Source organism: Zeus faber (assembly GCF_960531495.2).
Source record: "Zeus faber genome assembly, chromosome: 8".
Lineage (NCBI taxonomy): Eukaryota > Metazoa > Chordata > Actinopteri > Zeiformes > Zeidae > Zeus > Zeus faber.
In genome coordinates, this window is record NC_137195.1 from 14,601,960 (window position 1) to 14,618,317 (window position 16,358).

Genomic DNA, 16,358 nt, shown 5'->3' on the forward strand with positions numbered 1-16,358 from the left:
CAGAAAAAAAAAAGAAAGAAAAACCCACATGTTCACCGAAACGCCATCGTCATTATGGTGGCTCTCCAGGCGGCAGCATCACAGTAGTCACAATGAGCAGGAAGACACCGATGGACTCGGTTTTCACGTTCACTCGCAGTGTTCAGATTTAGTGTTGTGTTCGATTCCCTGATTGACTTCAATGGCACATGGTGTGTAGTCCGTATGAGCCCCAGCCAATGAGTTTCTACGTTTTACTACTGATGAACCCCCAAGTTCTCTTCGTTCCAGCTCATCGCTCTATTTACAACATAGACATTCCTCTGTTGTGTTCCCGCCGCGTCCTTCTGTGTTGATCGACATCAAATAAAAGTCCAGGCTGAACTGTGGGTGTCCGAGAGCAATCCCAAAGAAAAATGGGACAGACGGGCATAGAAAAATAAACAAATTAAATTGTACTATAATTATACAGTTGTGACCGTGAGAGAGGAAATTTATATTATATTTAAATTATTTACACCTATATACGACAGAGCAGCCACGTAGTCTATTCGCAGACCAGTGTTTCATCTGTCCATTGCTGGTTACAATTTAAAAATGTCTCACACACTGTGTGTGTGTGTGTGTGTGTGTGTGTGTGTGTGTGTGTGTGTGTGTGTGTGTGTGTGTGTGTGTGTGTGTGTGCCTGTGTGAGAAAGAGAGAGACTGTATAGTGGTCCAGGTAAGCCAGCTCTTAACCCATTTTCTACAACATGCTTGGTAGTTGTCTGCTAACAAAACGTTTTTGAACAACTTTGCCCCGCATGTACAGCGAGGAGACATTGGAAGAAAAAAAATGTTCCGGGAGAAAAAGAGACTGAGATGGTGTCATGTGACTTCTAATACATTCCATAGTGGTAAATCGGCCTCGATGTATTACAACTAGGTGGAAAAGCAGCTGAGGGTTAGTGTTGTTAGCTGTTGAGTTACTTGTGTTTGGTTGTAGGTGGCGCCCAGCACTTTCTGAACGGGGAATAGGGAAACTTCAGCAGTCCAAAGGCAGCCTGCCATCCGTTGGATTGCATCAGTGCAAAAGGATCCGTTTTCCTCCGCCGCGCGCATCACGAAGCAGACCGTCCATTCAAGCCCCTCACAGGCACAGCGTGGCCCAGCCCAGGGTACTATGGATCAGTGCAAAGTCCATACAGGGACGTATAGTACAGGTACTCCATAGTACCCTGAAGAAACATGCATACAGAAAGACAGAGTAGGAAGCACACTATCTTACAGTACAATCCTTATCTGTGCATTGCTGTGTGTGTGTGTGTGTGTGTGTGTGTCCAGTCAGCGGGACAGGCTGGTCCCTGGTTTGTGCCCGGGGCGTCGAGGTGCAACAGCGTGATAGAATAACATATATTTTCCAGACTCCACACACCGTGCCATTTGGGCCATCTTTAGGCAGTGACAGACAAACAGTCAACGGTGGACAGTTACCTGCTGATCCACCGAGTCCGAAGCTCCGACAAAGCTCTGGCAGTGTCAGAAGGTTTTGCGCGATAACCTTGGTGAGTGACCAATAGGAAGTGCAGAAATGACGACATTCTTGTCTCGCCGGCAACAGATCGCGGATGGTTCAGTGGCGTCACCAGTCTTTCAACGATTTGCACTATATGACCTGTCAGTCTAACAAGGCTGATAATCAAGATTTCACCCATTTGCCCTCGCACAATCTGACATAATAAATGTTAAAGGCGGCCACATCTTCACAGTGTGTGGAGGCCACTAGAGGGTCAATCTGCATTTCACTGAAGTGCTAAGATTTCCCTGTGATAGGTTGGATTTGTTTTCATATAATTTGATTTGTTTTAGGTCCATTAATAACGGCTTATTTGCATTAGCCAACTAAAATTGATTTTAGAGTGTGACTTGGGTTGCCAGTGTGATTGTAACTAATAATAATATGTGAGCTGTAGCGTACATTACTGTGTGTGGGGAAAGAATTTGTTGAAGTACCAAATATGTTGGAAAACAGCTGTAAACAGAGTAGTTCTCCTGTTGGAAAACCGTGTATTGTTATATATCTTATCATACACTTAAACATAGATTTTTGTCTTGTTCTTTTATTTATTTATTAGAAAAGTATTGTTATATTTTTTTATGTATTCTTATGATAGGTATTTATTATTATTGAAAGACAATGACAGGGTCAGGTAGTTTGTCATTGTAAAATGCATGCACGTTTCTATCACCATCCCGCTGTGGTTGTTCATTTCCCTGATGCAAATGTCACTGTCAGTTGGTGTCGCTCCCCCCATTGCTTCTCTCCCCCCGTTCTCCGTCCATTATAATCCATTCTTCTACCTTTGGATGTAAGGCTTACAAAGAGTTGAGGAACCTCCACTGCATCAGCGTCTGGTCTCACTGCGAGTCCACGTTCAAATCTTCCTTCCGGTTGTCATTGAGTCCAAAGAATGTATTGCGCCAACAAAAAAAAAAAAAAAGAACATTTGATGTTGGTACCTGAAAAGGGAACAGATTAATGGGTATATATCGTATCATCGCGCTCATTCCGTCCTGACACACCGCGTCGGTCTGTTTCAGAGTTTCGTGACAGCCGGGTACTCAGTTGGTTGTCATCGAGACCGCTGACCCATCCTGCTTTTCGTCTCCCTTCTCCTCTAGAGTCTGCACGAGCCCGGAACTGACATCCGAACCCTTCCGCTCCGTGATTGGCTCTGCGGTCGGTTGCCCCGGACTACTGCCACCAGAGGCATCCCCTTGTTTTGTGGTCGGAGTCAATGTGGCTGACTCTGCCTCGATGCACAGCGTCACCTCCTCCTCCTGAGTCGGGGAGAAAAAACAGAGTGGAACAGACACAGCGACGCCCCTCAGTTTCTGTTTAAAATCTACCGAGGAACGGCTTCGGCAACAGCATTATTCAGCGTTCACGCACAGCTAAACACACCTCGTCGCATCCGAGCCGTGGGATTTCTGTTTCGGACGGTGATCAAAATGCCCTCACCTTGACCTCCTCCTCTTCCTCCTGCTGCTCCAGCAGCGGGGAGTGTTCCGTTCCGATCACGTCGTCTCCGGAAGGGACACAGAGGCTTGGCTCCACCACCGCAGCTACGCCCATGTAGCCCCCAGCCTCCATCTGAAAGGCTTCCGTCTGCCCTATGTTCCACAGGTCAACCAGTGGCGGGTGAGTGGGGTGGACCAGGCTGTGGATGGTGCTGTTGGGGGTGGCTTGCAGGGAGTGATTGGCACTGTGCAGTCTGTGCTCCAGCGACTAGAAGGAGAGAAGGATGTGACGAGAGAAGGGAGATGCATTGAGAATTGGGGGGAAAGTGGGATGGGAATAAATAATAAATATCACTGGTATCGATGGTTCTTTTGCAGCAAGACAAGACATTGGTAGAGACAAGGTAACCTCTACTTATGCAATGTGTGATGAAAATCCGAGGGAAAATCCTCCATCCAGCCCTCGTCTCATTAAAGGGCCTCCGGCAGAGGAGGCTCTGCCTGGACGCTCACCTGCTGTTGCTGATACTGCAGTAGCTGCTGTTGCTGGTAGTGCTGGATCTGTTGGATCTGCTGCAGCTGTTGGAGTTGACTTTGCTGTTGGAGGCTAAACTGCTGCTGTTGCTGCTGCTGGGACAGGTAGTGAGCTGCAGCCTGCCCGTCGTACCCCTCCGTCCCCGCTGCCATTACAAAGGAGCCGGCGGGGGGAGACGCCACTCCAGAGGGCTCATTGCTGATTGGTTCCCAGGCGTCGGACGAGGAGAGGCAGTAGAGGCCCTGGGATACGTACGTGTGAGGCCACACCTCCGCAGAGGAGTGGTGCAGTATCTGATCTGGAAAGGTTGAACGTGCGACGGGTTTAAATTTCAAAAATTTCACTCCACTGATTTTCACGCTAAATTTTACTATTAAATTGCCACAGAAGATGATCCACCTCCGTAGAAGTTATTCTAGTTGAATTTCTAAACCCAATTCTTTGTGGTTTTCAATTTTAGACGGAAGGAAAATAGACTGGGGTGTAATTCAGCTTGTGTTTGGGGTCAGCTTGGGTCGGCATCAAAACCCCAGCAAGTCAAAACTCTCGTACATCGCAGCAAACAAGCTGTTGAACAGCTGATCCGAGAGGACAGTTCTCCAATGCCCCTGTCTATGGCTGCGTGCAAACTTTACACTCAGATCTCACGCAGGGGATTGCTCACCTGCATCAAAATGGATTGTTTAGACAGACAGCTCTAATTGGTTTTGTCTCCCTCCTTGAACTGCGAACAGATTAAAGCCAGATGCTCACACATCCCAAAATTATTTTTACGACATAAATGTGCATCGAACTTTAATGCATGTACGAATTAAGACACAAAAATATAATTAATCTATCCTTACAGAAGTATAGTAGCATGATGTAGAATACAGCGTTACCTCATGCAAAATGCAAAATTTTAAACCCTTGCCCTCATTAGAAGGAGCAAGATTTTTTTGGAATAATAATGACCTTGTACGTTTTGAGACGGATACAATTGCTGGCTTTACCTTTCTACAGGTCATGATGACAGATCTGCAATGAGCACCCTTCTAAACCTCCGGGCACAGAGAGAAGAGATGCCTTAAGACATCTTCATTACCAAAGCAATATGACACACACTATACTGTCAAGTTTGACCTGGGCTGTGATTTAATGTTCTTAATGGTGGATGTTTTTTTTTTTACATTGTATGTCCTCATTTACAACAGGGAATTACTCTGGTCGGCCGCAAATGTAATCATGGTGGGTCTAACGCTGGACAAATTTTGCTTTTCAGTTTGATCCCATGACACCGCTTCGCTAGCTGACCATATCGTAAGCGCTCCTCCTTGACGTGATTTACCTCGACTTGTGATGCTCTCCTGGTTGACCTCACTAAGATGGGCCACGCTGCCCTGGTTGGATCCTGACCTGAGGCTTTCGCCGTCCATGGATGTCCATGCCATCAGCGTTGCCTCGGAGATAGCAAACTGCTGCAGGATTCCTAATGTCAAGGGACAAGGGGGAGTGATTGTCATTAAATTGTATTTGCTTCTTCCGGTGAGAAAAGGCTCTGCCAAGTGTGGTCCTGACCTGCAGTGAATCGGGCCTCCTTCTCCCCGTCGCTGAGGTCGCTGTAGGCATCGTTCTCCAGCCTGCGCTCGTTCTCCCGCTCCTGGGTGCTGATGCAAGGCTTGGGGATGCCGCCTGCACCCACCGTCTGCATGCCCCAGTTCTGCCATTCAATCATGTGAGCCACGCGGCCCTGGGCCATGGCTGTCGGCTTTGTCACCCTTTCCTTCATGGACCGGCTCACACCTTTGCCGCACCAGAAAGTCAGGGGGACAGAGGAGAGGACAGAGGGAACAAGGAGATGGAAAGTAAAAAAAAAAAGTGTGACGTAAAGGAAGACATGGGTGGCAGAAAATGTAAGTTAAAAAAAAAGATAAATAAGAGGGTAACAGAGAGGTGATTTGAAGAGTGGAAGCATGTGTAAAAATTGATAAGGGCAGAAGGGAAAGAGCAGAGATGAAACGTGTGGTTGGGAATTGATTGATTGGGAAGTAGGAAAGGTAGAGAGAAACACAATAAGTATGTTAATATTAACCTCTCTCTCTGCAGAGGCCTGGGTAACAGGGGCGTCCAAATGACTGTGGCTAAATGAGGACCCTGATGAACATGGCTCAGGAGCGTGGCTAAATGATAAGGGTTGGGAAGGTGACTCTAGTATGTTTAATGAGATTGATCCATCGCTTGTAGAAGCGTCACGGTGGGGGGGGGGATATGTCAGTTCTGAGAGAGGTGCATCATGGAATAGAAGGGGTTAATTGGGGTGAGGTGGCTGTGCGGTTGGCGCAATGAGAGGGTGACTTGTTGACATGATAGCAGTTGGACGAGGCTACACTGGGAAAGCGGGAAACTGCTCTCATTCTCCTTGCTGTCTCGCTCTGAAGTTAGCCGATGCAGGCACTGCTGCATAACCCTCACATTTTAAGTAAAAATAAGACCATCCTGCCACAAAGCTGATACCGGCTGATATTAACATAATGACTTTGAGCTATATTTTGTGTGACCAAGATATTATGGCACTAATACATAAATCCCTGGCTAGTTGATTCTCTCTGGTGGTGGTGAATGGAAATGACGTTTATGAATAAATTATGGGAATAAATTATGGCACATCAGTACTACACTGCACACTGCAGCAATCGCAGTCCATTTGACTGTATACTGCAGCGCATTCCACTGGACTCAAATTAACTGCACTGCATATAACAGCTGCCAAAAGACCAACACACTGCACCGAAATTTAGCACCCCACTGAATAAAGCACTCCATTACCACACCACAAATGGTTCAACACATCCATACTATTTATTAACCCTTGGTCAGGACACCACAAAGACCGACTGGTCACTGTTTCATAACCACTTATAACACTACACCTGCCACTCACCCCTCACATCTCCCTCAGACCAACAAGCCATGTGATGATGCACTGCGGGTCGTGTGTTCTCCATGTTTGTGACTGAATTCTGAATTCACTACTTCATCAATGACTCGTGGGCAGTCATTGACACGTGCTAAGATAATGTGGAGGGGGAAGTGATCCAGGGGAACCCGTTCGGGTGCCATGCTGACTCCGCTGCCCGTTCAGGCAGAAGTCAACATGGGGACCGTTTACCAGTTACAGCACAGACACACACCTGACACACCTGTCAGAGAGGACTTAGCCAGAGCCCCGATCCCGTAGGCATTAGAGTTCCTCTTCAGTCGAGGCAAGATCGACGTGGTGTCTTCCATAGACAGCTAGAAGGAGAGAAGGACAAAGGAATGGAAAGGGGGGAAAATGTGCGGAGAAAGGGGTAGTATGGGAAGTGCGCCAGTGCACATAAGGACATTCAGACGATGTGAATTCAGAGAGGGATGAGTGGAGAGAGGTGATGTGGATGTCGGGTTAATATGCCGTTGTGTGATAGGAATTAAAATAAAAACAAACAAACATTGTAACGACTCTCCAAAAATCTACAATTCCCAAAGCTTGCCTCAGGGACAGCTAGTCTGCTTAGGGTCACCGAGGTGATGGTTGGGAAGTGCAGTTTTTGGTCTGCGCGGATAGAATCTGTTCAGTACAGAGCACCACCAATAGCGTTGAGCTTGGGGGTTGTGAGAGGAAAGATGATTCCCAATTGTGAGTAAAATGAAAACAGGGGAAAGGAAAAGGAAAGCATAGATAGATAGATAGATAGATAGATAGATGGATAGATAGATAGATAGATAGATAGATAGATAGATAGATAGATAGATAGATAGATAGATAGATAGATAGATAGATAGATAGATAGATAGATAGATAGATAGATAGATAGATAGATAGATAGATAGATAGATAGATAGATAGATAGATAGATAGATAGATAGATAGATAGATAGATAGATAGATAGATGGAAAGATAGATAGATAGATAGAAAGAGAGATTAGGGGAAAGAAACCACTAGGTGAAGGAATGGTGTCACAACACTTACATTGATTCCTTCCCATGAAAATTCTGAACGTCCATGCTGAAGGGGAAAAATAGGAGGAAAGAGGGATGGGGAGGGAACGAGCAAGACAGAGTAAGAGAGGAGCGGGAACGATAGGGAGAACATTGACGTGCATGTGGGAAATGGAAGAGGACAGGGCGAGCAGGAAGGTAGAGAGAGATTGTGACAGAAGGAAATTGCACGACGAACATGCAGAGAAGAGAGGAGGAGAGGAACGGAGAGCGGAGCATAGAACGGTAGACACGTATACAGGATTTCCCAGAAATGAGGGAAGACAAGAATAAGGAAGACCATAACAACAGAGAGAGGGGAGGGATTGAAATAGGGATCAGTCTATAGGTGCTTAGTTATGTATAGCAGACTGAATATGATGTGGGTGAGTCTCTCTCCCCTCCCTGGCTGCATCCGCAGTCAGGCCGACTGTATAATCCAGTGTGTGTGTGTGTTTGTGCGTGCGTGTGCATGTGTGTGTGCGTGCGTGCGTATGTAGCATATACTGAGTCATATGTGCATACCGTGCATAACATTGTGGGTGTGTTTAACTGCATGTACATAAGAGAGAGGGAGAAATGTCAGTGTGTTTAAGTATCTGAAGGCTTCAGACAGACACAGAGCCAGGGCCAGGGGGAAGAGAGGAGGTACATTGAACATGTGTGTGAGCAGGCCCACGACTATGTGTGTGTGTGTGTGTGTGTGTGTGTAGAAGAGTGTGCGTGTACTGTATGTTGAGAATGCCTGTGAAGAAGGAGATAAGCAGCAGTCTCTGTCACACCATTTTTCTCTATCAGCTGGATTGCTGGTAAACTGGCTGGGGGCATATTGCTGGTTACTTGCTCCATCCCAGCTGTGCTGAAATAACCTCTACATACGGCAGATATTTTAAAAAAGACAACAAAAGTAGACAAGTAAATAAAGAGCCACGCATTTACCCACTGCAGTACTTTTGCACTACTTACGTATGTTAAATCCCCATAAGTCAAATGTTCATTTTGTGTTTTTGTGCGGCCTTCATGATCCCAGCCGTTGGCTTTTGTTCTCCAGAATTAGCCAGTGAGTCCATATGTGTAATCTATTACTTTATTTATTGCTCCTCCGCTCTTCTATCTGTCCTTTCCTTTACTTGTTCTCTCTCTTCCCCGCCTTGACGCACTTTATGAGAGATTTAGCACACTAGAGTGGCAAAGCCGATTCCCCTTGAAGCAGGGTTTCCAGTGTTACTTCCATTGGCCCTGACATCATTGATGTGTGTAGCTGTTTTCTGCCAAAGCACCGAAGGGCATATCAGGGCACGCTGTATAAATAAATGATGGATTTTGCCCACAGTGCATTTGGGAGAAAAGTAGAGTTCTCTACATTTGAGTCCAAATTGGTTCCCTTTTCCTCTGTCCAGTCCCAAAAGGATCAGTTTGGAGCTGGGCAACAGTATAGCAGTGGTGAGAGAGGAGGCAACCTTAGAAGATAAGGAATGAGAAGAGAGGAAGAGAGAATAAAGCGATAATGGGGGGAAAAGCGGAGGGACGGAGAGTGATGTTTCTCACACTCTACGTCTTTCCATCTTAAAGTAAAGCGGAAGTGTAGCGACTGACATTGACATTGAATTTTGTGAGCTATTCTACGAGCATAAGCAGTGGCACTTTCAGTGGTGGAGAGGCTTGTTGAGATAAGCTGGTTCAAAAGCAGTAGGTCATCTTGTAGCCGCCTGTGAACCCGGGCTTAGGCTGCCATGTTGGTTCCTCAGTGGGAGTGGCAAGCACTTCACTTAAAGGTGCCATCGAGGGTCAAAGAGAGGCTGAGCCGGGCTGAGAGGTGTGGTCGCCGCGGGACCGATTTCAGACTTACCTGCTCCCCATCTTTCTGGACTGGCACATCATCTGCCGCTAGAGAGAGAGAGAGAGAGCGAGAGAGAGAGAGAGAGAGAGAGAGAGAGAGAGAGAGAGAGAGAGAGAGAGAGAGAAAAGGGAAATGTTAATTCAGTTCCATAACATTGTACAATTCCTGAATCCAATCAAAATGGGGTCTTGTCAAACTGACAAGATCATGGGAGACACTCAAATTTATCTCTGTTTACATGAAGTGATATGCAGTCGTATAGATGGGAAGTAGGATGGAGGGCACCTGGAGTACACGCTCTCGGTTGGATTAATGAATGTTATTATCCCTGCTCTTTCCTGGCAGTCCAAATCCTAATTAAAACATTGGTTTAATTAGGGAAACTCTGCTGGTAATGGAGTTTAAATACAGCACCAGTCTCTTGAAGCCTACTCTTGCTATCAGTGGGTCTGTGCTCTCTGCATGTAACTCTCAGGGGGGTTCACTCCTCTATCAATACGGGGCGTGTTAGTATGTGTGTGTGTGTGTGTGTGTGTGTGTGTGTGTGTGTGTGTGTGTGTGTGTGTGCACTCATGTGTGTGTGTGTGTGTGTGTGTGTGTGTGTGTGTGTGTGTGTGTGTGTGTGTGTGTGTGTGCGTGCATGCGCGCGCGCATGTGTGCGTGTGTGTGTGTGTATGTGTGTGTGTATCTGTGCGCGTGCGTTAGTTAGTTTGCCTGCACTGCACTCCTGAACTCATCAGGTCCCACCTGCTGCATTTGGTTAATGATGAGTAATTCCTCTGGAGCACTTAGAAACACAGACTCACCTCCCTGGATGTCCAGTGATGGCCCTAACCCCGTAACCCAGTGATTCAGAAACATCAGCTCCGTCCTGTCTCAGTTGGCCACTCATAATACCACCCTCCCCTTTGAGCTGCATCCAGTCCCATCGCATCGCCGGAAAGGAGGAGACAAAGGAGGGGTTTCATTCTGAAAATATGCCTATTTTTTTCTACTATTATATAGCCATTATTTTCTGAATGAACACCCTTCACAATGTCACCCTCGATTACTTATCTTGTTGTTACTTACACACCCAGGACCTCCCAGCATTTTTTGGGGGGCCAGCGAGTACTGAACATAGTCTGCTACAGGAACTAAGCTTTGCACTGCTTAAACCTTTTTTTTTCTTCCATTAGTTGCTATCAGTCCCCAAATCCCCAACGTAAATTGGAAACTTGGCATTGGGACATGCTATTTGCATTTAGGAGTGACATGCATATAGCTAGTGTAAGATTATCTATTACAGATGAACTTTCTCCGACCCCAAATGGACTGTCCGGCTGATTTGATTTGGCACCGTGGAAGGTTGTGTGACACCAGATATGCATTAGAGTGAGCAAACAGATTGACATCTCTTCTTTTCTGTCTGCAGGAAGATGGTGTCCTAGATCTCCTCTCCATCTGTGTATAAAACCCTCCTGCTTAAACACACGCACGATGAGCCTACCCACCCACATACATTCGGCCTAGAGCATCAAGAAAACTTCACGAATTACCAATGTACGCCCATACAGTAGTATCAAGTCACATATGTACAAACACACGCGTAGCGTCTCTCTCTCTCTCTCTATCTCTCTCTCTACTGGTACTCTGTCTTCCTTCTCTCTCAACCCTGTAGCCTCATCTGGCCAATTAGCAGATGAGCAGTCACTCTGCCTCCACACAAATCACAATACAGTTGGAGGATTCTCTAGACCGCAACACTACTGACGCAGCAGAGGACCCACCCATCCCGACTTCACACGGGAATAGGCCAAATAAAAAGTCACACATTATAGAAATTATACTTCTTGAGCGAGGCCCACTTTTGTATTCCTATTCGTTTTGTTTCCCGTCTTTGACTTTTCTCATTTGATAACCTCGACAAATTGAATCAAAGCAGTTTCTGGTGAAAGGTTGATGTTGTCCGATGACAGCTAATGGTTATTTATCTCTTGTGACTTGAGCTCTGACAATTAAATTAGGAATTGTGAGCCGCTGGAGCCACGAGAGCCATTTCCATTAAGGTTTTTCCGTGGTCACGGCACGCATACACAGTGTACTGTATTTCTGGACTGGAAGGGCAGGTGATGCTCTCGTGCTCGCAGCGGCGCAGTAAGCGAATGCGTAAATCTGCTCCCGAGGAAGCCGGCAGGATCCCTTGTTGAGGAAACGGCAACAACAACAGAGCACATCGACGGAGCTCTGAGCTCGGCGCTCTGTCCCCTGGCGCTATCCCTCCTCCCCCGCAAACGCGCACGCACACACACATGCGCGGCGGTACGGTACTGGATACCCCCCCTGCGGCCATGGGGGAGTCGGGCTCAACCCAGTCGAGGAGAAAGAGCGAGGCGGGGGGTGGGGGTGGGGGCAGAAGAACGCAGGAGCAGAGTAAGAGCGAGGCGGCCGTGCGTAACGAACAACCAAAGATCTGCAGCGGCTGCACCGTCAACTCCGGCTCAGGCGGCGGCAGCTTGACACTACCGCTGGAGTGGGGAGTGCTTGAGCGTCATCTGTCTTTCTTAACTCCCGATGCCCTGCAGGAATAGCGACAAACAACCAGGGGCCCGGTGCTTGTTTACCGAGACAGCTGTGGCAAAGCTGGTTGCCGCGATGGGGGACCAGCTTTGGAAAAGCGGCCTACTGGTGCCTATCGGTGCAGATTCTAGGATGCTGAACTTCAAAGTTTGGCAGAACGGCAGAGGAGCAGAACTCAAGATGCTGAAGAAGCGTTTTTTGTGAAGGCTAAAAAAACGGAGGGTGTAGAATATGTCTCAGAACAGGAACCACACACATACAAGTCCAACACCTACAGCACCGACACAAACGCCAAGTTTGAAATCTATTCCTCAGTCACCCTTGATTTAAGGAGCACTTGTCATGCAGTACGTGGAGCAACTTAATGTGTTTCAAAAACACATCAACAGAAAGCAAAAACAATGAAAGAATTGCGATAGATACATATTGCACACTATTCAATATGTGTGACGGGGTGGGGCCTGCTCCACCACCACCCCACACCTTCTGGAGGCACACACACACACACACACACACACACACACACACACACACACACACACACACACACACACACACACACACACACACACACACAGTCCCAGCAGCCAGGTGCATAATGACTAAATTCAATCTTATTTTGATAAAACTGGCTTTCCCTTTGCCCCTTCAGTTGTTTCCAATCCCACCCTACATGCCCCTGTCATGGGAGGGGATGACATAGCTCATTAATCTATTTAGCCATTAAATCTGGCAGCAGTATTCATCAACCGCAGGTTCATATCACTGATACGGGCTAAGTAGGTTACACAAGCGATGCACTGACTGTAGCTGCTGAAAACAGGGTGAAGAGTGTTGGCGCAGCCAGCTGCAGCCTGGCATCTTACAACTGATCAGTGGAATAAAAGCCTGTAATGGATGTAGAGATTCTCAAACGCTGCTTTTATCCGATCTTTTTATTTTATCTCGAGATGACAAACAATTGGACGGCTCGCTCTTCAGAAAGAAGCGGCAAAAAAATATCTGTTGAGCATGTGAGAGCACTATGAAAGCTACAAATATTCCAGTGTTTTCTTTATTGATATTCACAAAGGACTGCGTGTCTTTCACATCTTATCATTTTCATTAGTAGGTGTAGGTGAGTAGCAGATGCGGATAACACTCGGACAACCAGCGATAGTTAGAAGGCAAAGTGGTGTCCGTACACAAATGAACCCCGGCGCACACACACACACACACACGCACACACACACACACACACAAGCGCACACACATACACACTCACACACACACGTCAGACTGCGGAGCTAAGACAGTTTCACGGCATTATGTGTCAGTTTCATAACTCACTCTTTGACTGAGTCACGGTGTTTACAGAACTCTTTGCCCACACACGGCCACTCATTTATCAGCAACCACGGCCCCTACAAGTGCACGGTCATTCGCGCAATTACATGTACAAGGGGGGCCCACACACAAATGTATCCACTCAAGATCCATTTCTATGGCATACAGTTTGTGGCCTGCAGGATGCTGTCTAAATGGCAAGGTAATCCATAATGGCACACTTAACAAATGCACCGTGTCAGCCACACATGCTGCAGTCCGAAGGAACGGTTTTATTGTTCAAAATCTTTCCTATACACTTTGGAAACAGGACGGTGATAGCTGTGATTATTTCCCAAGTAGTTAGTAAGTAAAAACTATTGAACAGTTCTGGGTGGTCGATTTAATGTTTCAATTATCTCAAGAAAGAAAATATTGCATTGATGCATGAAAACAGTGTAAATGGTTTAGTTTGAAATACTGTGATTTAATTTAATCTTATTGGCAGCGTAGATGTTCAATTACCTTCGAGGCTCTGCCTTTGCATTACACTTCTTAAGGGCATGAGAAATGCAGCCTATGCAAACAAAAACACAGCATGTCAATTCACTGTTGCAATAACAACTTCATTGTACGTCGCATTTTTATCAAGATTGTGCAGCCCAATTTGACTTGCAGATGACACATGAAGACAGTTAGTCACATTGGGGCACACACACACACACGCACGCATGCACGCACACACACACACACACACACACACACACACACACACGCACACACACACACACACACACACACACACACACACACACACACACACACACACACACACACACACACACAGCAATAACATGGATGCATGCCATGTTAATCATGGCCTTTTTGTCAGATCTCTGATGGAGACAACCACTTAGTAATCCACCCTTCACTAAAGTTTTGTTAGAGTGTATAAGCTCAGTCAGTAGCCAGGGTCTGTTCCTCACTGTGCCTCTGTGTAATGTGAGTTTATGGTTTCACTTGTGCACTGTTAGATGTGTGTAAATATCTGACTTTATGGATGTTTAAGTGTTTCTAGATTGCTTGTCGGTAGTTTGTTCTGAATGTCAGAGATTTCCTCTGTGCAATTGCAGTATTGTGAACTGTAATCCGGCAAGTTAGCGGGCCAGCACACACACACACACACACACACACACACACACACACACACACACACACACACACACACACACACACACACACACACGCATGCACACACACACACACATGCACACAGTGTGTGTGGAGCGTGAAAAACTTGAGTGCAATCAAACTGTTGTTGACTGCACACAGGCTTATTCACTTGCTAAAGAATCTTTCTGTCCGTTGTGGACATTGTTGCTGATGATGGTGCCGTCAATCACCATCCCTATATAGTAATATAATATATAATATAATGTATAACATAATACCATTCCTTCTAGCTATGTCTTACTCATCAATCAGCCTGAGTTTCCCCGAGCTACTTAACTGGCACTGTGAGAAGAGGGTCCAGGCTCTCTGTATGTACTTAAGTGAAGGCCAAATCATTTTAAAATGCGAATGGAACTTGCAAAACTAAAATGTTGCTTCATTTAAAAAAGTATTTTAGTTGCAAGTTAAGGCAGTGTGAGGGAGTCTCTTCTTTTTTTAATATATATATATATTCTGAGAACTTCCAGTTCTTCTCCACTGCACCTGTCCCTCTACGTAGGTGTGCAAAGAATCATGTTTTTTCCAAAATGCAAAATGATCAATACATTTAAAAGAAACACTTTGAACCAAATATTAGATTATTCTAGTGCGAATCTGGCTCATATACTTTGTATATTTTTGCCATTATATTGATATTTGGGCAAAGTTATTCTTAACAGTTACGCAACAATTTTCAATCACAAATCATTTTTTCAATTCAATATTTTCAAGGACACGTTCAAGTCAGATTCAGTGTGCAATGTGAAATATGGAAACCAGGCGTAGTCCGCACCCTATGTCATCAGAGCGGCGTAGATTTACTACATGGCACCATGACTGTATTAGGTTGTATCTATACAGCAACACCATCCCCTGCCCACTGAGCCCACTTGGATAAGGCAGATCGTGTTACCACAGGGCAGACGGATGCAACAGGGCTACTCCCGAGCCGTGATAGAGCCAATCCAGCCTCCTGCTGCATCTCCTGTTCATATCTGGTTGGCAGCTTGGACTGCAGCTGAGAGGGACGATCGATAGCGCACACTAAAGCCATTCTCACCCAGGATAAACACAACCACGCCTCTAAGCCGGCAATGCCGCTGCTGCTGCTATTGCTCACACAACAGCAACACTGACTCATACACACAGGGTGCTCAGAGAAAAGCCTTCTACCTCTCCGTGGCCAGACTTTGCGTCAATATTAGTTGATGTTCACACAATCATTGGAAAGAATACCAATCGACCAAAGGGCATTTGGGCTACTGCAAGCTAATGAAATATGTTCCATAGCGCAGGTGCAGAACAGACACACATGGGACGGACCCTCTGGATGTTTACTCACTCAGATCGCCATTCATTATACGTCCCTGATTAGATAATGTACCGTTTCATATTATTTCGGCAACCTTGTGATCTACTTGCATTTCAAATCACAAATCGGCATCTTTACATTCTCTACATCTTTGTACATTTTGATTTCTAAAATCATTGTTAATAATAATAAAAATAATAATAATAATAATAATAATAATAATAATAATAATAATTATAATAGATATATTGTTAAGTGTCAATTGTATCAAAGTATGTGTCCACGGAAAAAGATTCACACACTTTTTGTGTCTTGATTCTTAATGTGACACACACCTGTAATCAGGGACTCACATGTTTATCTTCTATACAGGCTACATTCTTGTTTCCTACTTTTGACATCCTCTTTTACAGATTATATTGCACTGATATAGCCAATTATATAGCCTAGAAATGAACCAACTATGGTTATCGCACATTTGAATGTATTGCAAAGGAAGGACCTTCATGTTGCCACCATGGTGACCTTGTCTGCAACCCGGTTTGGATGGATTTGAACTCCAACCTCATTCCCTATTCAGGTTGAATTTTAATATATGTATGGAATGCAATGACAAAT

The 16,358-nt window shown here is 45.7% G+C and overlaps 1 protein-coding gene across 1 annotated transcript in view; it reads right to left on the bottom strand.

Moving 5' to 3' along the window:
* Window positions 1–1,108: 1,108 nt before the first annotated feature.
* The window catches only part of fam131bb (family with sequence similarity 131 member Bb), a gene marked incomplete at both ends in the record, with an annotated part of 16,418 nt that continues 1,168 nt past the window's right edge, over window positions 1,109–16,358 (bottom strand). Inside the window, 9 exons of the mRNA XM_080004765.1 lie at window positions 1,109–1,139; window positions 2,609–2,799; window positions 2,981–3,247; window positions 3,493–3,812; window positions 4,842–4,982; window positions 5,072–5,296; window positions 6,685–6,787; window positions 7,505–7,540; window positions 9,362–9,399. Coding sequence (XP_079860891.1) covers window positions 1,109–1,139; window positions 2,609–2,799; window positions 2,981–3,247; window positions 3,493–3,812; window positions 4,842–4,982; window positions 5,072–5,296; window positions 6,685–6,787; window positions 7,505–7,540; window positions 9,362–9,399 — 1,352 coding nt within the window. The remainder of the gene's footprint in view (window positions 1,140–2,608; window positions 2,800–2,980; window positions 3,248–3,492; window positions 3,813–4,841; window positions 4,983–5,071; window positions 5,297–6,684; window positions 6,788–7,504; window positions 7,541–9,361; window positions 9,400–16,358) is intronic.